This window comes from Parambassis ranga, chromosome 21 (assembly GCF_900634625.1).
Source record: "Parambassis ranga chromosome 21, fParRan2.1, whole genome shotgun sequence".
Lineage (NCBI taxonomy): Eukaryota > Metazoa > Chordata > Actinopteri > Ambassidae > Parambassis > Parambassis ranga.
In genome coordinates, this window is record NC_041041.1 from 178,854 (window position 1) to 204,058 (window position 25,205).

The window sequence follows — 25,205 nt, forward strand, 5'->3', positions numbered from 1 at the left end:
TTTCCTTCCTGCTGCTGTCAGACTGTATAATAAACACTTCTGATAGGAGCAGTACTCACACCACAGTGTGCTTTTATTTAGTTATTTATTTAGTTGCACTATGTACAGTTTATTAACCACTTCTACCTCCACTCACCTGTGCAACAACTGTTAATATGTAAACTGTTTTTTGAGTCTATTTTATAATGTATATATCTTTTTCTTAACTTATCCCTTGCTGTCTTTATGCCGTTGCAAAAATGCAATTTCCCCATTGTGGGACTAATAAAGGTTTCTTAATCTTAATCTTAATAGATAATTCATTCGCGGGCCGGATTCGCTACAGTTAGTGACAGAATCACATGCAGAGTTAGTATAAATGAAACAGTGGAGCTGTATGCATGTCCTCCAACAGTCTGCAGCTGATGACACAGCCTTCCTGACCTCTGTCTGTTGGTGTCATGGCTGCCAGCTGCAGCGGTTCTTCATCATGTCTCCTCTGCTGGCCACCATCACTGCACAGAACCTGTGTCAGAGTGCACAGGGCGTCAGTGCTGTCAGCCTGATGTACGTCCTGTCGGCTCAAAGACGACGTGATGACGCAAGGACGCAGCGCGCTGAGTGCCGACGTGGAGCATGCAGTCAGAGGTGAGTGTCCGCTGTCTGTGAGCGAGGCGTCCACGTGTATGACCACGGTCCGCCGTTTCACCCTCGGCGGTGGCTGGCGGCCGCGGCTCGTCGGCAGCAGCCGCCCGGCAGCAGCTTCTGTCTGCTGGGAGCAGGGGGCTGTTAGTGCAGGCTAACCGGGTGCTAGCCGTTAGCAGCTAGCTGCGGTGTGTTTGATTAACAGAACTGAGCAGCCCGAGGGGCGGAGTCAGAGCTCCGGGAGGTGGACGTAAAAGAGAGCAACGTCACTTTACGGCGGCGCATCACAGCGCAGACGTCACTGAAATCAATAATCAGCTGTGATCGGAGAACGGTCACGTGTCTGACGGCGATGGAACGGTCTGGTTCAGGGGATCGATCAGCAGATGTTTAGATATTAATAAGTTAGTTATGTTTGTTCTTACGTTTTATTGATTGTACGCAATAATGAAGGAGATCAATAATGAGATCAATAGTGAGATCAAAAGAAGTACGTTGAGCCATTTAGAGCCGGCAGAGCGGCTGATCAGAGAGCGTCACTGATCAGAGAGCGTCACTGATCAGCTGGCAACACTGTAACATGCACCACGTGTTTACACACAGTCAGACACACACTCACACACAGACTCACACACACACACACGCAGAGACTCACACACACACACAGACAGACACAGAGACTCACACACACACAGAGACTCACACACACACGCAGAGACTCACACACACACGCAGAGACTCACACACACACGCAGAGACTCACACACACACACACACAGACAGACACAGAGACACACACACACACACTCACACAGAGACTCACACACAGACAGACACAGAGACACACACACACACACACTCACACACAGAGACTCACACACACACACACACACACAGACAGACACAGAGACTCACACACACACAGACTCACACACACACACACTCACACAGACTCACACACATATAGAGACTCTCACACAGACAGAGAGACAGATACACACAGAGAGACACACACAGACGAGGCTGGTTTAAAGTGACACCTCAGACTCCTCCTGTTGTTTCAGCCAGGTCCTATTGATTAATCACATACAGACTTATTGATCAGCAGACATGTCTGTGTGCTGAATAACAGACAGACAGACACTCAGTCTGTGCTGAATGACAGACAGACAGACACTCGGTCTGTGCTGAATAACAGACAGACAGACACTCAGTCTGTGCTGAATGACAGACAGACAGACAGACAGACACTCAGTCTGTGCTGAATAACAGACAGACAGACAGACACTCAGTCTGTGCTGAATGACAGACAGACAGACAGACACTCGGTCTGTGCTGAATGACAGACAGACAGACAGACACTCAGTCTGTGCTGAATAACAGACAGACACTCGGTCTGTGCTGAATGACAGACAGACAGACACTCGGTCTGTGCTGAATGACAGACAGACACTACAAAGAACATGTAAAGGACTTTTCAGAAATGTAAAGTTAGGTGAGTACAGCCTTTTTTACTGAAGGAACAAAACAGTTGATTTTTGATTCAATATATTGATGAAATACTTTTAAACAGCATGGGATTTATAAGGAAGCATTTCAAACCTGTCTGTGTTTTGGTGCTGAAAGGGTTAAACTGTGACATTTCAGTCTAAACAAAAGTGACTCAACATTAAAATGTGGGATCATCACACAGTCAGACTGAGAGATGAAACATCAGGACCTTCATCACTCAGACTGCTGAGTCATTACAGAAGCTCTGACTTCATGTGTGGATGAAGAGTCCACACGACTCTGATCCTTAGAGGAGCTGCTCTGTGTTCCAGGATAGATCAGAGTGAGACAGTGTGTGTGTGTGAGTGTGTGAGTGTGTGAGTGTGTTTGAGTGTGTGTGTGTGTGAGTGTGAGTGTGTGTGTGAGTGTGTGAGTGTGTTTGAGTGAGTGTGTGTGTGTGTGTGTGAGTGTGTGTGTGAGTGTGTGAGTGTGAGTGTGTGTGTGTGTGTGTGAGTGTGTTTGAGTGAGTGTGTGAGTGTGTTTGAGTGAGTGTGTGTGTGTGTGTGTGTGTGTGTGAGTGTGAGTGTGTGAGTGTGTTTGAGTGAGTGTGTGTGTGTGTGTGTTTGTGTGTGTGTGAGTGAGTGCCCAGAGTTAGATGTGATGTCCTGATGACTTCAGCGAAGCAGTGAACTCGCCCACAGATTCATGACATTCTGTGATTCCACTGGCAGGCCGAGTTTCCGTGGCGCTCAGGCTGACTCGGGGATTCCCTGACATTAACCCTTTGTTTCATGTGTGTCGGCAGCCTTCCAGGCTCGAGGCGGTGGGAGGAAAGGTGTCTAGGTAAGATGAGTCTGAGCTGGAATCCCCCAACGTGGTTCGAGGGACGCTTTGACTTCAAGGTGGAATGATTGATTTCACTAACAGACTTCCTGTCAGTTTGATCAATAAGGCGCGTTTGCACCGATCCTGGCTGCTGTTGGGTCCTTGTCCTCCTCTGGTCTCTGATTTACTGTTTGACCTCTCTATTGAGGGCGTTTGTGTTTTTCTGTTCTTCTCAGTAACGCTGACAGAGGACAGAGAAATGTCATAAATACATATTCTTATTTTTCTGTGTTGATATTTCTTGCTCTGGTTTGTCCATCCTGTGGTTCAGCGGCCCGCCAGAGTGAGAATAATGTTTAACCAGATCAGCTCCTGAATCGGACGTCCACATATTAACAGCATGCGTTGATCTTTGCAGCAGAATGAGGGACTTCCTGAATGTGGCGTTCAGAGGCAGCTCTGGTTATCATCTGTGAAGGTCACAGGGTCAGGCTGCTGGGCGTTAATGAAACCCCCCCGACACATTTTCATATTTCACGTTATTGTGACACATTCATGGGATAGATTGGAGCCTGGTTAGTACAATGGCTGATGGCGTGCTGCTTTTTGAATTTAACCTCTGCTGAGCCAGCACGCTGCTATCTGTCCACAGCTCATTTCGCTCTCCTGATATGAGCGGCGTTGCTGCGCTGCAGGGAGCAGATATCGACTGATTGAAGCGTCTGTGGGCGAGTGTTGAGTGCTGTTGCTGCTGCATTAGCTCCCATTGTGGGCAGCTAAATGGAGAGCGGACTGGAAATCACTGGGAGGGGATTCGGTGGAAGGACAGAAGCTGTCCACTTCCTCCTACTGGCTTCGTAAACCTCACATCATAATGGACTCCTATCAGGACACACAGATGGATATTACTGTGTTCTTGTGGTTAAAGTTTCTGCAGCAACAATACTTTCATTCTCTGGCAGGATGGAGCTCTGCGCCCCCTCTGCCTCCATCAGGCCAACTTATTGGCTTATTCCACAATTTGAACTCACTGCAGATTTAAAGTAAACAGGCAGTTCGTGTGAGTGTGTGAGTGTGTGTGTGTGTGAGTGTGTGTGTGTGTGTGTGTGTGTGTGTGTGTGTGTGTGTTTGTGTGTGTGTGTGTGTGAGTGTGTGTGTGTTTGTGTGTGTGTGGTGCGTTTCATAGACGGGGCTGTTCTACAGTTCACTGTACATCTGTCAGAAAACATTTAGTTTCATTAACATGGAGGTCTGTGGGGCTTGACTGTTGGAGCCTCCAGTGGTTACTGGAGGAACTGCAGGTTTTGGTGCTTTTGTTCCCTAGATAGCTGCTTAATGATTAGCGATCATTATCAGATGGCGCGTCATTTATCGCTGTGATCAGTAATCAGCCGGTCCTCTCCAGGTCAGTGTTTCTCCCAGCGTTCTGCTGGTGGAGGCGTTTTACGGCGGCTCGCACAAACAGCTGATCGACCTGCTGAAGGAAAACATCAACGGCTGCTCTGTCTTCACGCTACCGGCCAAGAAATGGCACTGGAGGGCGAGAACAGCCGCGCTGTACTTCAGCCAGACCATCCCAGTCTGCCCATCCTACAGGTGAGACTGACCATATATTAATGCATCTGTTCACATTGACAGTGACTGATGATCAATAACATTATCAGGAGCTTTGATCTATGTGATGCTGCAAAGGGCCTGTCTGTCTCATTTTAAACTGGCTGCAAACAGACTGAGTCCAGGTCCGCAGGCTGACAGCCATTACTGATGTCAGTTGTTTTTTAAATTCCATTGATAAATGATTCATAATATTGTCCCCTCATGAATAAGGCCCTGAGTTGGGTGAATAGAATTTCCTCCTGTGCACGCTTAAATTTAATTCAGTTTAAAATCATTCATCGTATACACTATAGTAAGGTGAGACTGGCCAAAATATACTCCAATATGGATGACACATGCGACCGCTGTAGGATGGCCAAAGGAGACCTAACGCACATGTTCTGGGCATGTCCTAAGCTGAAGGATTTCTGGGCATCAATTTTTGAAATTTTGAATGAGGCTTTCGGCTTGGATTTACAACCCGACCCTATAACAGCCATATTTGGCATTCAAAGTAAAGGAGCTGCAGTCTCCAGCAGTAGAGAGAATGTGATTGCTTTTTCAACTCTTATAGCACGAAGGAGAATACTTATGGAATGGAAAGCAGTGAATCCTCCAAAGGCATCTGTATGGCTTTCAGATACAATGATGTATCTAAAACTGGAGAAGATAAAACATTTCCTTAAAGGATCTAGCACCCAAAAATTTTATAGAACCTGGGGCCCTCTACTGTCTTATTTTGAAAAGCTAACAATGCTACCTTCCCAGTAATTAGGTGGTACAAAGTGTAGTAGTCAGTAATAGTCTTGGTTGCAATAAATGAGCCTTTAGTTAATTTTTTTTTTTTTATTATTATTTTTATTTATTTATTTACTTATTTATTTATTTATTTATTTTTATTTTTTGCACCCTGGCGTGGATGTTTGGGGGTGGGTGGGGTGGGTGTTAAAATGTAAAAGTTGGTTATGTTGTACTTTCCTGTTGTATTGTACGAGGATATCTTAAAATAATAAAAAATACTTGGGAAAAAAAAAAAATATTGTCCCCTCATGGACCCCACGTAGACCTCCCAGTGGTCTCCAAATAAGATAAGATAAGATAAGATAAGATAAGATAAGATAAGATAAGATAAGATAAGATAAGATAAGATAAGATAAGATAAGATAAGATAAGATAAGATAAGATAAGATAAGATAAGATAAGATAAGATAAGATAAAACTTTATTAATCCCGAAGGAAATTCTTGTGCCAGAGGTATCAAGTTACATTAAATGCAGTTAAGTACAGAGTATCAGAGTATAAGTGTCACTATAATCCAAAATTAGAGTACAGTACGCAGTATGAGCACAATATATGATACATGGATACAAATATGGAGACAGGTGCTAAGTAAACATAAATATAGACCAGTGGAGGGAATGACAGTGATGCCTGACATGATCATCTAGCTCCTCTCCTACAGAAAGGGGAGGAGTTACACAGTCTGATGGCCTCTGGCAGGAAGGACCTCCTGTGGCGTTCTGTGCTGCTCCTCGTAGTCTCAGTCTACGGCTGAATGTGCTCCTGTAGGACAGCAGTGTGTCCTGCAGGGGGTGAGACGTGTTGTTACGAATACTGAGGAGTTTCCTCAGCATCCTCCTCTCCATCACCTCCACCACAGACTCCAGCTCCACTCCCAGGACCGAGCCAGCCTTCCTAATGAGCTTGTTGAGTCTGTTGGTGTGAACCTCCTCCTCCTATGTCCCTGTGGACTTTCACATGGTCTCCATGTGGCCCTCCGTGTGCACCTTGTTGTGATCTCCAGATGTCCCTCCACTGGTGTCTGACACCCTGACAACCCCTGTTGTGTTTCTCTGCAGAGTTTTATTCAGCAGCTCGGTTCTGAACCTCTGTGAGCTGGTGGCCCTCAGACCTGATCTGGCCCGTCTGAAGAAAGTTCTGTACTTCCACGAGAACCAGCTGGTGTATCCTGTCCGCAAAGACCAGGACCGAGACTTCCAGTATGGATACAACCAGGTGCTCTCATGGTAAAGTGGGGAGGGGGCGGTAGTGGTACTGTATATCGAACTAGAGCAGTAATAGAAGCTGTTTGATTATTGTTTTATTGAAAGCTGAGATCAGAGCAGAGAGCATCTCTGTGATTGGTCAATGAGCCTGGCTGGTGTGATTGGTTAATTGGCTAACATGCTGTGGTTTACTTGAAGTCAGGTTGTCATTAATCAGAAACTTGTTAAAGAAAACTGATTGTTGTTGATCTGCTGGGCAGCTCGTCAATAAGCAGCAGCAGCCGCTCCATCTCCACTAACATCGTTACTGGAAGGAGTGCTTGATTAAACGGAGGCCAGCGCACTGCACAGTGTGACCATCACGCAGGATTAATGCTCCTCTAGATAAACAAATGAGGGGTGTGTGTGTGTGTGATCAACCAGGAGGGTCTGATGCAGTCTTAATAATACTGGACCTCTCTGTGCCGTAAAGAGGAAGTAGCTGGCTTCTTTAGTCCGGATCAGGTCACTCTCTCTGCCGTCCTAAAACCAGATTCTGAACTGTGTGGGTCTCATGACATCATTAGGAAGTGAACATACATGTCTCATGTGACCTGAAGACAGAGTTCAGACTCACAGAGGCATAGTCAGTGTACTTCCTGTCTCACCTGTCCACACCTGTCCTTCTCTGTCTTCAGCCTGGTGTCAGACGTGGTGGTGTTTAACTCGCTTTTCAACATGGACTCCTTCCTGTCCTCCATCACCTCCTTCATGAAGAAGATTCCAGACCACCGGCCTAGAGACCTAGACCAGCTGATCCGTCCTAGATGTGTGGTTCTGAGCTTCCCGCTGCAGTTCCCAGATGTCAGCAGGTTGGTGAGATTACAGAGTTTAATCTGGACTGAGGTTAGAGTGTCAGATTATTCAGACATGGGTAGTCCCAATCAACATTGTGTGGCCATGACATAGTTAATGCATAGCCACGAGATAGTTAACATAGATAGATAACGACAGATGGAGGCATCAGGCTCCAGAGCTGCTCACATCAAACAGCACCTGTTGGACCTCCACATGTAGCCATGCAGTGTCCCAGGTCCGTCCAGCTGCTGAATAATGAACTCTATTACTTTAGCGTAGTGTTTGTGTTAAGCCCAGGCATTCTGTGTGTTGTAACTGAGTTTAGCTCTAAATAAACAACAGAGTCACAGAGTGATGACATCAAGATTAAAATAAAATGTGTCCATGTTAACAGGCAGACAAAGATAAGATAAGATAAAACTTTATTAATCCCAAAGGATTTCTTGACAAACAGTCTCTCATGTTTTCTTTTCTCATGGACATTACTACTTCCTTACCTACCGCCCCAAACATCTGCCCCTATGAAAATGATAATATGTCACTGTTGTCACCACTGGGCTTGGCCAAATGTTCAGCAGCGCCCCCTAGAATGTGATCTGGGCCTCAGTTTGACCTACACACACAGAATTGGGTACACAGATGGAGTACTTCTATGACTTTATTGACTATATCAACATGGTTGGGAAAGGGTTAAGATGTTTTACCACAAAAGGAGAAATAGTTGTAAATCCTTTATAAACTGTCCAATCCTGACCAGACCTCACAACAATAAACATCCCGTTCTCAAAAAGTGGCTCATCTACAAGTTTTGAATGTTTTGAGGAACTGGAGACAACGTTTTAGGTAAATAAGGAAGGAATATGAAACATGAAACAACAACTAACCATAGTATAGTGTAGTGTAGTATTAGTTTAGTGTAGTGTAGTATAGTATTAGTGTAGTGTAGTGTAGTTTAGTGTAGTATAGTATTAGTGTAGTGTAGTGTAGTATTAGTGTAGTGTAGTGTAGTATTAGTGTAGTGTAGTGTAGTATAGTATTAGTGTAGTGTAGTATTAGTGTAGTGTAGTTTAGTGTAGTGTAGTATAGTATTAGTGTAGTGTAGTGTAGTGTAGTGTAGTGTAGTGTAGTGTAGTGTAGTATAGTATAGTATAGTATAGTATAGTATAGTATGGTACAGTGTGGTATAGTGTGGTGCAGTGTGGTGCAGAGTGGTACAGTGTGGTATAGTGGGGTACAGTGTGGTACAGTGTAGTGTAGTGTGGGGTGGTGTGTGGTCTTTAGTGTGTGTGTGTCTTTTCCTCCCCTCCAGTGTTTCTCAGCTCATTTTCAGATGCTAATGTGTCTGATCCAAAGCAAACTCACAGAGTGTAAGTAAGTGATTATATGCATGGCCGACAATCCCTCCACACGCCCGCGGCCCTCACCAAACGCCGAGTCCGACTCTTTGAAAACATGAAACGCTCGCAGAAACAAACCGTGGGGGGAAGGGAGGACTCAAAGCACGTCTTCTTCTGTCATTAGTCCACGCTGTGAACACAACAAAGGCCGTTTGAGCCCTATTGATCGCTCTGATTGGACACATTATCAGAAGGCGTGTATATATAGAAACAGCATTATATTTCAGAGTTTTATGGCTGGACTGTTATAATGACAATATAGGGTCATTTATGAAAGTCCTTCAGATTAGAAACAAGCTTTTTCTTTGTCTCCTGCTGTTGTAGTCTTCGTCAGTAAACTCGTCCTCACTGGATGTAGATGAGCTAATGTTTTAACAAAGAAATATTGGTGTGTTTTATCATACACTGGACTGTCACGATGTCTAGTGAATCTCAGAGATGATCCATATATTTCTCTTGTAAGGTTCTGATGTTATCATTAGAAATATTTAGAAAGTTCTAGAAGTTTTGTCTTATAAATGTGTGAAGTTTTTTTGATCTCGGTGGCTGCAGAAACTCCTCTAATATAAACTCAGCTAACAGTGTGTGAGATGTGAGGCTGAAGTCTGAGAACAGATGTTCTTCAGAGTGCTCTGTAAGTGTGTGTGTTTGTGTGAATGCATTCTTTGTGGTCGGCCTGTTTGTGGGATCCATCTATCAATCTGCCTTTGAGTGGTGGACTGCTGTAATTGAATTGTGATTGACTCGGGGCAGCAAAGACGTCACATCCATCATGGCTGCTTGGCCGTACGCCAAATTCAGAGCCAATTGGATCAATAAGGGCTACACGTAATCAGCAGGTGTCTGAGGCTTCTCCTCCTCTCTGCTCTCAGCAGGTGTCACTGGTTTCTGAGCAGCTGGTGGGTCTTGCTGGTGGTCAGGTGTCAGACTAGAGGATCTGAATGAGCATCAAACACCCTGCGGAGCCAGAACTAAGCTAATGTGGTCAGTCTCCACATGAAAGTGTCTGCAGAGCTGCAGAAAAAGCCTCAGAAGCAGAACCTTACAGAACTCTGGAAGTGTCCAGGCTCTACATGGACTAGCTCCATGATCTCTGCAGAACCTGATAGCACCGCATGTTCCTAACAGAACAGTCAGATGTCAGAGTGCAGCTTTACTTGTAGTTCCTAGGGCACCTCTACTATGGAACCAGCTTCATTTCATGAGGCAGACACCACCTCCACCTTTAAGACCAGGCTACACCCTTTCTGTTCAGTGAGGTGTGTAACTAGTCTAAACTACAGTGTGTAGAGGAGTCAGGCACTTGTTGACATGGCCTCAGCAGGTATCATAAAGCAAGTTCTGACTTACATGAGCTGGAAGCACATCATGAGAAAACGACCATGACCATTCAAGGTCAAAATGACCAAATATGGTCAATGGCTGAAATAACTTCCACTTACCATAATTAGTCAAATGGAGGTATTACATGTGTATAAACATTTAGAAACAAAAAAGTTGGATTTTTATCATAGCCGATGGCAGCCATATTGGATATGACCATCACGCAATTCGCGGCACTATGGCGGCTGAGTAGCTCTGTGATTTTTCATGGCTAGGGACTCCCCCAACACCACATTGCGAGCAGGTCTACAGCCAGGTCCAGGATTAGAAGTGATGTCACGACGAAAATCATTTTATGTAGCAGTGTGTGTGACCTGTAATCTGAAACCAGTCCCAGCCCACCTCAGCCTGCACAGACCCTTCAGCGGTTCTCGTTTCCTTCTTTCATTAAAATGTGTGACATGAGGTTGGTCTGTTGGCCATCGGTTTCCTCCTAATGCAGAGGAGAACGTGGTGGATCATCTGGAGCAGGTGGACAGTCAGACTGTTGGTCGTGTCTTCCTCAGCAGCAGATGGTGTCTCAGAGCGGCTCTGCTCAGAGAGGAGGAAGAGGAGGAGGAGGAGGAGGCTGCTCTGCCTCCAGCTTCATAAAGTAAATGAGCTGCAGTGATTTTTGACCTTCATCTTTTCATCTTTAATCATACTCAGAGGTGAGGTCATCATACTGATCACTGCACATTTATCAATAACATAATTGCTCCCCGCCCATGTTTTTATTGCCTCCAGTCAAACATCTCATTTATAAAATGGATTATTGAATCAACTTTTCCCAGAAGCCTCGGAGACCAAACACAGCTGGAGACAAACTGCTGTCTGTCCACAGCTGACTGTCCACAGCTGTCCATCTGTCCACAGCTGTCTGACTGTCCACAGCTTTCTGTCTGTCCACAGCTGTCCATCTGTCCGCAGCTGTCCATCTGTCCGCAGCTGACTGTCCACAGCTGTCCATCTGTCCGCAGCTGTCCGTCTGTCCACAGCTGACTGTCCACAGCTGTCTGACTGTCCACAACTTTCTGACTGTCCACAGCTGTCCATCTGTCCGCAGCTGACTGTCCACAGCTGTCCATCTGTCCGCAGCTGTCCGTCTGTCCACAGCTGACTGTCCACAGCTGTCTGACTGTCCACAACTTTCTGACTGTCCACAGCTGTCCATCTGTCCGCAGCTGTCCGTCTGTCCATAGCTGTCTGACTGTCCACAGCTTTCTGTTTGTCCATAGCTGTCTGACTGTCCACAGCTGTCTGTTTGTCCATAGCTGTCTGACTGTCCACAGCTTTGTGTTTGTCCATAGCTGTCTGACTGTCCACAGCTGTCTGACTGTCCACAGCTGTCCATCTGTCCACAGCTTTCTGACTGTCCACAGCTGTCTGTTTGTCCACAGCTGTCTGTTTGTCCATAGCTGTCTGACTGTCCACAGCTGTCCATCTGTCCACAGCTGTCTGTCTGTCCACAGCTGTCCGTTTGACCACAGCTGTCCATATTGTCTGCTTGTCCTCTGTCTTTAGTGGAGGTTTCGGGCACATTCAAGGACCTTCAGATAGGGGCGGAGCTAGAGGGGTGGCCTCTGAAACCTGATTGGCCCTCAGGTGCCACCCCAGGTGATTGACAGGTGGTGGTGAAAGATCCACAATGAGAGAGAAATGAGGAACACAGACAGTGGTGATCAATACGGGACAGTGGGTAGATCTCTGCTTAGGTGCAGCAAAGATCTTGTCCCACTCTCTCCTGGTCTCTTGTGTCATTGCGTTTTTGTGTGTGTATGTAGTAGCATGAATGTTCGGAGGAGTGAGAGCTCTTAGGTACTACAACATCTTTAAACAGCACATTTTCATGTTTTTGGGCCAACAAACCAAGACGGACTGTGCTGCAGGCCTGATGGGAGTTCAGCCTGGATGAGGAGGAAGAGGGAAGATGTCGCGCTGTGCTTTTATAATGTCCTCAGTCATGATGTCGGCATGCTGGAGTGAGTTTCACTGAAATGAATTAACTAGTTAGATACCGACCTGCTAACATAAGTCAATCCAGTAATGATGGGCTGATTAACAGTACAGCAGGAAGACTCTGCTTGCTGTCAGATGGTTTTATGAGTTAAAATATCTTCTCTTTGCCTTTTACTATCATGATGTGGTAGCTGAGCTTTGTCTGTGTGCGTACATGTGTACCAGGTGTATTTCCGATGAGAACATGAGGACTATCGGAGCAGGCTCAGCTTTGAGTCTCACATGGTGAGAATGGGCATTTTTAACATGGTTAGATCATTTTGACTTGGTCATTGTAAAAGCAGCTCGCAGGCTAAAATAATTATAACCACATGAGCGCTGACTAGCTTACATGATTCATTTTACTGTTGGAGTAGGCCAGCAGGCATACAAGGACATGTGTGTAAGCAGGCTCTTATTCTGACAGGCACTGAAGATAAACAGAGATGGTTCTGATTTTTAAAGAGGCACACATCAGGTGCAGTTCAGGCCCAGACAGGCCTGGCAGGTCACAGCCTGGAGCCGGTGCTCATAAATATCTCTCTACACACTGTAACAAACTGTGACAAAATAACCCTGATTTGACTGGTAAATCACCTCCTAACAATAGATGATCAGTGTGTGATGTTATTAGTTTGACTGTATCTATATGTTCAGTCTAGATAGATGTAGATATACTTTATTGACTCACAGGGGAAATAGTTTCATCCGGCCGGATGAGAGCAGGTACCGCATAGTTAATGTAAAAATGAGGTTAGAGAACAGAATATTTGACTTTATTAGTATATGGACGCCCTGATAAAGCCTGGTCCATCCTCTGACCACCCCTTTTAAAGGGTCCAGGTCTGTCGCTGCCTTCAGAAGGATTCTGGAGACAGCAGGGTGTTCAGACGAGTTTCCGACGAGTTTCCCAGAGCTCTAGGATGAAGTCTTTACATAATGGATGTGTGTTTGTTGTTTTTCAGGTTTCTTCCCAAACACAAACTCCTGCGCCAGCCTGCAGAGCCCGGTCCAGCTGGAGACCTCATTATGTCAAGAAACGAGCAGCAGCAGATCAGCAGTGAGGGTGAGGATCCACATCAGTCCACATCTGGAGCCAGAACAAACCAGGAACCTGTCGGTGAGGAGGGCTCTGAGGACCAGGATAAACCTCTGCACATTGTGTGGCCTCACAGGTGGTGAGTTACAGACTTTTATTTTGAAGGGTTCTTAAAGTGAGGTCCAATCACATGACTTAGTTGGCCGGTGTTTGGGATTGTGGCGTCTGACTGCTGCACGGCCTCACCTTGTGTTGTGTTGTATCGGTAACAAAGCAGCGCGCTGTAATCTGCTGTGAACCGACAAACACAGATGGATTACGGCTCCAGCCGCGAGCGCCGGCTCTGATTCTGCTGCTAAAATGAGGATTTCCACAGAGCCTTCTGTTAATCTCTGATTGAAGCTGCTCTGCATCTCATCAGGTTTTGGGTTTAATCTGTGGGTGGCCTGGATCCTCAGATTACAGCCCGTCTTACTGCTGCTGCAGCTGAACAGCTGTTCCAGGTGAAGATGCTGCAGCAGCATAAATCTGTGTCACAGCTTAATGCTGATCAGAATGAGACTGTACCTCCGGAGGACTGACGTCCTGCTGACGGGGACAGAAGGACAGACAGCCAGCAGAGTGACAGATAGTTCAGTGTGAATAACTGATGGTGAACACCTGGGGTTAAAGGTCGCGGGCAGATGATGTAACAGAATAATGCTGCATCCACGACCATTCATCTGCAAGAGACACATCCTACACAACCAGGGACACAACCAGAGACACAACCAGAGACATCCTACACAACCAGGGACACAACCAGAGACATCCTACACAACCAGAGACACAACCAGAGACATCCTACACAACCAGGGACACATCCAGAGACATCCTACACAACCAGGGACACAACCAGAGACACAACCAGAGACATCCTACACAACCAGGGACACATCCTACACAACCAGAGACACAATCAGAGACACATCCTACACAACCAGGGACACAACCAGAGACACAACCAGAGACATCCTGCACAACCAGAGACACATCCTACACAACCAGAGACACAATCAGAGACACATCCTACACAGCCAGAGACATCCTGCACAACTAGGGACATCCTACACAACCAGAGACACAACCAGAGACATCCTGCACAACCAGGGACACAACCAGAGACACAACCAGAGACATCCTACACAACCAGAGACATCCTACACAACCAGGGACACAACCAGAGACATCCTACACAACCAGGGACACAACCAGGGACACAACCAGAGACATCCTACACAACCAGGGACACAACCAGAGACATCCTACACAACCAGGGACACAACCAGAGACATCCTACACAACCAGGGACACAACCAGAGACATCCTACACAACCAGGGACATCCTACACAACCAGAGACATCCTACACAACCAGAGACATCCTACACAACCAGGGACACAACCAGAGACATCCTACACAACCAGGGACACAACCAGGGACACAACCAGAGACATCCTACACAACCAGGGACACAACCAGGGACACAACCAGAGACATCCTACACAACCAGGGACACAACCAGAGACATCCTACACAACCAGGGACACAACCAGAGACATCCTACACAACCAGGGACATCCTACACAACCAGAGACATCCTACACAACCAGGGACACAACCAGAGACATCCTACACAACCAGGGACACAACCAGGGGCACAACCAGAGACATCCTACACAACCAGGGACACAACCAGGGACACAACCAGAGACATCCTACACAACCAGGGACACAACCAGGGACACAACCAGAGACATCCTACACAACCAGGGACACAACCAGAGACACAATCAGAGACACATCCTACACAGCCAGAGACATCCTACACAACCAGAGACATCCTGCACAACCAGGGACATCCTACACAACCAGAGACACAACCAGAGACATCCTGCACAACCAGGGACACAACCAGAGACACAACCAGAGACATCCTACACAACCAGGGACACAACCAGAGACATCCTACACAACCAGGGACACAACCAGAGACATCCTACACAACCAGGGACACAACCAGAGACATCCTACACAACCAGGGACACAACCAGGGACACAACCAGAGACATCCTACACAACCAGGGACACAACCAGGGACACAACCAGAGACATCCTACACAACCAGGGACACAACCAGAGACATCCTACACAACCAGAGACACAATCAGAGACACATCCTACACAACCAAACACATCATACACAACCAGAGACATCCTACACAACCAAGGACACAACCAGGGACACAACCAGAGACATCCTACACAACCAGAGACACAATCAGAGACACATCCTACACAACCAAACACATCATACACAACCAGAGACACACCCTACACAACCAGACACATCATACACAACCAGACACACAACCAGAGACATCCTACACAACCAGAGACACAACCAGAGACATCCTACACAACCAGACACACAACCAGAGACATCCTGCACAACCAGAGACACAACCGGAGACATCCTACACAACCAGACACACAACCAGAGACACATCCTACACAACCAGAGACACAACCAGAGACATCCTGCACAACCAGACACACAACCAGAGACATCCTGCACAACCAGGGACACAACCAGGGACATCCTACACAACCAGGGGCACAACCAGAGACATCCTACACAACCAGACACACAACCAGAGACACATCCTACACAACCAGAGACATCCTGCACAACCAGAGACACAATCAGAGACACATCCTACACAACCAAACACATCATACACAACCAGAGACATCCTGCACAACCAGGGACACAACCAGGGACACAACTAGAGACACATCCTACACAACCAGAGACACAACCAGAGACATCCTACACAACCAGGGACACAACCAGAGACATCCTGCACAACCAGAGACACATCCTACACAACCAGAGACACAATCAGAAACACATCCTACACAGCCAGAGACATCCTACACAACCAGAGACATCCTGCACAACCAGACACACAACCAGAGACATCCTACAAAACCAGACACACAACCAGAGACACACCCTACACAACCAGACACATCATACACAACCAGAGACACACCCTACACAACCAGACACATCATACACAACCAGAGACACACCCTACACAACCAGACACATCATACACAACCAGACACACAACCAGAGACATCCTACACAACCAGAGACACAACCAGACACATCCTACACAACCAGAGACACAACCAGAGACATCCTACACAACCAGACACATCATACACAACCAGAGACACAACCAGAGACACACCCTACACAACCAGACACATCATACACAACCAGACACACAACCAGAGACATCCTACACAACCAGAGACACAACCAGAGACATCCTACACAACCAGGGACACAACCAGGGACACAACCAGAGACATCCTACACAACCAGGGACACAACCAGGGACACAACCAGAGACATCCTACACAACCAGGGACACAACCAGGGACACAACCAGAGACATCCTACACAACCAGAGACATCCTACACAACCAGGGACACAACCAGAGACACAATCAGAGACACATCCTACACAGCCAGAGACATCCTACACAACCAGAGACATCCTGCACAACCAGGGACATCCTACACAACCAGAGACACAACCAGAGACATCCTGCACAACCAGGGACACAACCAGAGACACAACCAGAGACATCCTACACAACCAGGGACACAACCAGAGACATCCTACACAACCAGGGACACAACCAGAGACATCCTACACAACCAGGGACACAACCAGAGACATCCTACACAACCAGGGACACAACCAGAGACATCCTACACAACCAGGGACACAACCAGGGACACAACCAGAGACATCCTACACAACCAGGGACACAACCAGGGACACAACCAGAGACATCCTACACAACCAGGGACACAACCAGAGACATCCTACACAACCAAGGACACAACCAGGGACACAACCAGAGACATCCTACACAACCAGAGACACAATCAGAGACACATCCTACACAACCAAACACATCATACACAACCAGAGACACACCCTACACAACCAGACACATCATACACAACCAGACACACAACCAGAGACATCCTACACAACCAGAGACACAACCAGAGACATCCTACACAACCAGACACACAACCAGAGACATCCTGCACAACCAGAGACACAACCGGAGACATCCTACACAACCAGACACACAACCAGAGACACATCCTACACAACCAGAGACACAACCAGAGACATCCTGCACAACCAGACACACAACCAGAGACATCCTGCACAACCAGGGACACAACCAGGGACATCCTACACAACCAGGGGCACAACCAGAGACATCCTACACAACCAGACACACAACCAGAGACACATCCTACACAACCAGAGACACAACCAGAGACATCCTGCACAACCAGACACACAACCAGAGACATCCTGCACAACCAGGGACACAACCAGGGACATCCTACACAACCAGGGACACAACTAGAGACACATCCTACACAACCAGAGACACAACCAGAGACATCCTACACAACCAGGGACACAACCAGAGACATCCTGCACAACCAGAGACACATCCTACACAACCAGAGACACAATCAGAAACACATCCTACACAGCCAGAGACATCCTACACAACCAGAGACATCCTGCACAACCAGGGACATCCTACACAACCAGAGACATCCTGCACAACCAGAGACATCCTACACAACCAGACACACAACCAGAGACATCCTACAAAACCAGACACACAACCAGAGACACACCCTACACAACCAGACACATCATACACAACCAGACACATCATACACAACCAGAGACACACCCTACACAACCAGACACATCATACACAACCAGACACACAACCAGAGACATCCTACACAACCAGAGACACAACCAGACACATCCTACACAACCAGACACAACCAGAGACATCCTACACAACCAGACACATCATACACAACCAGAGACACAACCAGAGACACACCCTACACAACCAGACACATCATACACAACCAGACACACAACCAGAGACATCCTACACAACCAGAGACACAACCAGAGACATCCTACACAACCAGAGACACAACCAGAGACATCCTACACAACCAGACACATCATACACAACCAGACACATCATACACAACCAGAGACACAACCAGAGACACACCCTACACAACCAGACACATCATACACAACCAGACACACAACCAGAGACATCCTACACAACCAGAGACACAACCAGAGACATCCTACACAACCAGAGACACATCCTACACAACCAGACACACAACCAGAGACATCCTACACAACCAGAGACACAACCAGAGACATCCTACACAACCAGAGACACATCCTACACAACCAGACACATCATACACAACCAGACACATCATACACAACCAGACACATCATACACAACCAGAGACACATCCTGCACAACCAGAGACATCCTACAAAACCAGACACACAACCAGAGACACACCCTACACAACCAGACACATCATACACAACCAGAGACACAACCAGAGACACACCCTACACAACCAGACACATCATACACAACCAGACACACAACCAGAGACATCCTACACAACCAGAGACACAACCAGAGACATCCTACACAACCAGAGACACAACCAGAGACATCCTACACAACCAGACACATCATACACAACCAGACACATCATACACAACCAGAGACACAACCAGAGACACACCCTACACAACCAGACACATCATACACAACCAGACACACAACCAGAGACATCCTACACAACCAGACACACAACCAGAGACACAACCAAAGACATCCTACACAGCCAGTTTCACATCTGGTTTCTTGTTTTTAGTTAATACTGTTTTCATTTTAAAAAGCACCTCTTGGGTTCAACATGAAGCAGAATATTAAATCGTTCATCTGTGAATGCGTCCATCACAGTTTCTGCTCCCTGATGCATATATACAAATACATTTAAATTTCATTTTACAAACAAAACAGAAAACCTCTGATCTGTTGACAAAGCAACAGTCGGCAGCTCATCTGCCTCACAGCTTTCAGCTGTTATAAACAGAAGAATCTAGATTTTTACAGTGAATCTTTGTTTGTATGTTGACATTTAATCAGAGTATTTTAAATGTGAATCTGTAAGTCGTCCTGTTAATTACGCTGCTCTCTGCTCTCACAGTGGGGAGGCGGGGCTGTTAGCTCCCTCTCATTCTGCCTTTGTCCTCTCCTGCTCAGCGTTCAGGGATGGAGGATCGCAGCTCACAGAAGGAGTTAAAAAGGTTTGGGGGGAAATGAGGGAATAATCTTTGTGTCAGTTGGGAGTCGAGCTGCGAATGAGGAGAAATAATCAGCTCACTAATACGTCACCTCAGGAAATCAGCGCTGCCGCCGCGCTGTGTGACCTTCACAGCGGCTCGCTGCAGAGCTGCTGAACTGAACAGCTGTGATCCTGTGATCCACAGAATGATCCATAAAATCACTGAAGAGTCAGATACTTTAAACATACACAACCTGCGTCACAACCCACACAACTCATTTAGTCCTGTTGCATGTCCGGAGAGGGCAGCGCCAGACCTGATGGAAAGACTCTTCAGTGTGTCCTTAATGATTGATAAGGTGAACAGAACCGACAAATCAATGCATCTGATCAGGGGGTGCTGCTCCACCTGCTGCTCTGACAGCCGGCCTCCATCACATCCTCTGCTGTGTGTTTGAATTCTGTGTGTGTGTGTGTTTGCAGGGAACACGACAAAAACCCTGAGCTGTTCTTCAACACGCTGCTGAAACTCAAGGAGCGGCAGCTCCACTTCCACCTGTCTGTGCTGGGAGAGACATTCACTGACGTGCCAGGTAAACACACACAGACACACACACAGGTACACACAGACACACACAGACACACACACAGACACACACACAGGTACACACAGACACACACAGACACACACAGATACACACAGACAGACACAGATACACAGACACACACAGACACACAGGTACACACAGACACACACAGATACACACACAGACACACACAGATACACAGACACACACACAGGTACACACACAGACACACACAGACACACACAGATACACAGACACACACACAGGTACACACAGATACACACAGACAGACACAGATACACAGACACACACACAGGTACACACAGATACACACAGACAGACACAGATACACACACAGGTACACACAGACACACACAGACAGACACAGACAGACACACACAGGTACACACACAGATACACACAGACACACACACAGACACACACAGACACACACAGATACACACAGACACACACAGACACACAGACACACACAGATACACACAGATACACACAGACACACACAGATACACACAGACACACACACACACAGACACACACAGGTACACACAGACACACACACAGACACACACACAGGTACACACAGATACACACAGATACACACAGACACACACACAGGTACACACAGACACACACAGATACACACACAGACACACACAGATACACACAGACACACACACAGGTACACACAGACACACACAGATACACACACAGACACACACAGATACACACACACACACAGGTACACACACACAGGTACACACAGATACACACAGATACACACACAGGTACACACACAGACACACACACAGACACACACAGATACACAGACACACACACAGGTACACACACACGGGTACACAGACACACACACAGGTACACACACAGACACACACACAGGTACACACAGACACACACACAGGTACACACAGACAGATACACAGACACACACAGATACACACCAACACACACAGACAGATACACAGACACACAGACACAAACAGATACACACACAGGTTGTGTTTGCTTGGGTGAAGGATCGTATGAAGGTCAAAGGTCCAGGTTGGCTTAGTGTTTATTACATGGTATCATCAGGTGATGATGTGATAATGAGTGTGTGTGTGTCTGTGTGTGTGTGTGTGTTTTAAAGTAATGATTAGACACACTCTGAGATATTGAGCCGTAAAGTTTTACTGCTCCACAACAACAGCAGGCTTTAAATCAGCTTCATGAGCAGAGGAAGGCAATCCCATTAGGACAACTTCAGCCGACTTTGGTTAATAAGGTCGGAGTATTGATCGGCCTGACCTCTGACCTCTGTGAGCTGTACTTGTAAACACAGCGAAACAAGATCCTCACTTTCAGACAAATTATTAGCTTTGCAATCTCTCCACCTGTAGATCAGATCGAAATGACAGACTCATGAAGAGACCCCCCTCTTCTCCTCCCCCTGCAGAGGTCTTTTCAGAAGCGAGGCGTGTGCTGGATCCTCACATCCTGAACTGGGGTTTCCTGCCGTCGAAGGAGGAGTACCTGCGCGTGCTGTGTCAGGCTGACGTCGTTGTCTCCACCTCTAACCATGAGTTCTTTGGCGTCGCCATGTGAGTCCAGTCACTTCCAGGTTTACACTGACGTGCTGCACCTGCCATGTTAGGTTTTAATAATCGCAGGGTTGATGTCACTTCAGTACTGTCTGGGTCTGTCAAAACAAAAACATGGAAAATTCAATCATTTACATTAAAACAAACGATGACTGTAGAACAGCGTCAGCCTTTCAGAGACGCTTCAAAGTAAAAGTCTTTGTTTACAGAATGAAACATATGTGAAGCTAACAGAAGCTAACTAAGCTTCTAACAAGGAGCATTCATTTACACTCACACATGCAGCTGTTGGGTCTGTGTTTGATTTAGTGTCTTGGAGTTGGAGGTGTGTTTGATTCTGCATGTTGCTGCAGGTGGAGGTTAATGTCATACAATCAAAAAAAGATCCATGTGTGTTTTTAAGACAAGCACCTTTACATGAGCTGACAGAAACCTTCTGATCTTTGGTATGAAACGAGATGACAGTTTGGAGTCCACAGGAGGTCAGCAGACTCTGCTCAGCTCCACCTGAGGCCTCCTAGTCTGCCGTCAGGCTGTCCATCACTTGAAAGCCTCTTTCAACAGGCAGACCTGACTGAAACCTGGACCGAGAACTCTCATCAGCTTTAGTCAGGTGGACCTGAGCTGCAGGCCAGACTCCTGCAGCCAATCAGGCACTCTGCTCTGTGAGCCACAACCAGTCAGAGAGTCTGTCTGATCTTTAGCTGATTCATGTCTGAGCCTCTCAGAACAGAGAGGACCCAAACCTCCAGCCTGGATCTGTCCTTGCTTCAATCTTCTCTACGTATGATGACCTGGATGACTGAGAATCTTCATCAACATCTGTCCTTTTGTTCTGCTCAGTTAGCATTAGCACAGCCAAGCTAACAGAGATCCTTACAGCTGATTCTTCTGTATGTGAGTCTGAGTCTGGTTCCATCTGGATTAATCGGTCATCACAGCAGCATCCAGACCTGAACCAGCGTCTCCTCTTAGAACTAAACCCAGAACCAGAGCTATCCTCAGATCACTGACATGCTGCATATGTTTCAGGCTGGAGGCTGTGCACTGTGGTTGTTTCCCTCTGTGTCCGAAGGCGCTGGTGTACCCGGAGATATTTCCAGGTAGGCTCAGCTGTGATAGAACTCCTGAGACCTGAGAAGCTCCACCCACACAAAAGATTCTTCTCCTCCTCTCTTTACTGCAGGTCAGTACCTGTACGCCACACCTGAGCAGCTCTGTAAGCGCCTGCAGGGACTCTGCAGGAGGCCTGATGTCGCCCGCAGACACATCGTCCAGGTAAACTGAGCACACACACTGCATCTCCCACAGTGGGGGAGTTGGGGGGCAGGACCTGTTCTTACAGTTAACGTGTATGCTACCAATTAGCGGCAGGGCTCCATCGTGGTGAACGGCTGTGTGATCCTGTCACAAGCACTAACTGTGGCTCTGATTCTGCAGGTCAACACCGCCTCCTTCTCCTGGGCCTCTCTGAAGCAGCGTTTTCAGGATCTGCTAGCAGCTGAGCATCTCTGAATGCACCGCAGCCGGGGGGGTGGCTGGTGCAGGTTTGGTGTTTCAGGTTGACTCTGGGCCACCATCGTGACCCCACCAAGCTCAGAATCAGGGCCGGTATCGAGACGTTTGGTTGGTGAGGATCTGCCATGTTCTGGGGCAGTCTCACTAACACTGCCAGCATTTTGGACTCTACCTGAGCTCCCAGGTCCTGCTCCTGGTCCTGACTCATGGTTAAAGGTTGGACACGGCTCTGAAAGCACACACTGAAAGGACAGGTTCAGCCAAACGTCTGTTTTCAGTAAATTCACATTTTTCAACAGACTCCTGGAGAAATCCAATCAATGACCAATACACTGTGAGTGAAACCTCAAATGATCAGCTGTGTCCAACGTGTGTTTGTAGTCCAGCATCAGCTGTGGGTTTGTGGGTACTGAAGTCTTTGTGCTCAGAGACCAACGCGACAAGCTGCCAAAAAAGCTTTTACTACAGATCCATAAAACGCCTTTGATGGGCCTGTTAATGTGTCTGGATACATATGATCCTACCCTGAACGCCTCACGCTGAACACTTCAGTTGACTGTGGTCTGTCCCTGAACGCCTCACGCTGAACACTTCAGTTGACTGTGGTCTGTCCCTGAACGCCTCACGCTGAACACTTCAGTTGACTGTGGTCTGTCCCTGAACGCCTCACGCTGCTGTGTGGTGACCTACAGTTGGCAGCAGTGCCGTTGGAGGGCAGCTGGAGGTGGTTGCAGCAGAGCTGAAGCGTTAGAGCGGGCTCTGTGGTGTTGCTGTGGATCTGTGTTGTGAAGCGTTGGCTGTGTGAGGTCAGACGTCATGTGACTGAAGACCTCGAGCTGCTCGTCATACACAGAGTTCAGACGCATCACGTTAAATCAAACTGCAGCAGATCAGCAGCTTGTCATTACTAATCGATCAATAGTCACCTCCATCTGAAGGTCAACAAAACCACATGAAACATTCAATGGCAGAGTTTGAATAAAAAGGACAGTAAAGAGCTTAAATTCCAGCAGCAGAAGAAGAAGTTTGGTTCGAGGCTGTCCTGAAAGCTGCTGGATTATCAGCAGAGAACAGAGACGCTAATTTCACGCTTCAGGGGCGAAGCTGCTTTCCGTCCGTAGCCACCGACACTCGACTCCTCCAGGAACTGAAATGTCAAAGCAGCATCCAGGTTTAAAGATGGTGCTGTGAACGGAGGCGCCTCCTGAGTCTGTGCTGGATCAAACCAACACTCTTGCAGACTCTTTATTTAGTGATCAGTATTTGAACAGTTTTCTGTTGTTGAGGTTACTGATTCTTTAGCTCATCAGTTTTTAACTAAGCTAATATTTAGCAGCATGATGTCCCGGCTCTTTTTGTACATACAAATGTGTGAAATACAAACTCTGTCATAACTTTGTATTCTGCCGCTTCATTTAGAATTTTTGTGCACTGTTCTTCTGTTTGCTAGCATAGCTTTACCAACACAGAGTTAGCTTTGTCCCTGCTCTCATCAGGGGCCGTCACAGCCCACCTGAACTCCAAATACAGGCAAAGAGGTGGAGCCTGAGTGGAGCTGAAGCGGGCGGGCATCAAAGCTGCCACGCCCATTTTGCTAATATAATCAAACGAGTTATAAGAAAATCCTCCACAGAGTTGACACTAATAAATGAAGACCGCTCATGTGTTCCATCAGGCTGTAAACATGTTTGTGTTGTAAACTTTTGGAGTCAGCCCCTAGAGGCTCCAAGGTGAACTGCAATTTTTAACCCTTCCACATGAGCTTAATGTCTGAGCCCAGTACCACCTGCCCCCTGCCTTTGATGAGATAAAGTGTTGAACATGTTTGTGGTGTCTGATGTGGAATCTCATTCAGTTTTGTAGAGCAGGAGTAAAGAGACCTTAGCAGCAGCATCAAAGCGCCGCCTGTCAGCCCTATCAAAGTGCTGCACTTTAGATGAAGACTCCTCCCTGGAGACGCCAAGCATTGAAGGTGCTGTAATTAGCTTTTTACTGCTGCCATATGTTC

At 47.0% G+C, this 25,205-nt stretch overlaps 1 protein-coding gene across 2 annotated transcripts; it reads left to right on the forward strand.

Annotated features, from left to right (window-relative positions):
• Positions 1-587: 587 nt before the first annotated feature.
• On the forward strand, positions 588-23,551 carry gtdc1 (glycosyltransferase-like domain containing 1). Of its 2 annotated transcripts, XM_028393499.1 has the most exons (10): positions 588-627; positions 4,346-4,536; positions 6,396-6,563; positions 7,220-7,393; positions 13,102-13,314; positions 19,957-20,066; positions 21,535-21,679; positions 22,712-22,782; positions 22,866-22,957; positions 23,120-23,551. In XM_028393499.1, the coding sequence occupies exons 1-10, from the start codon at positions 616-618 to the stop codon at positions 23,192-23,194; spliced, it is 1,251 nt and encodes a 416-aa protein (XP_028249300.1). In that variant the 5' UTR covers positions 588-615; the 3' UTR covers positions 23,195-23,551. The 2 variants fall into 2 exon arrangements, with proteins under 2 accessions (XP_028249300.1, XP_028249301.1); XM_028393500.1 differs by lacking the exon at positions 4,346-4,536 and having other exon boundaries at positions 609-627.
• Positions 23,552-25,205: the final 1,654 nt, after the last annotated feature.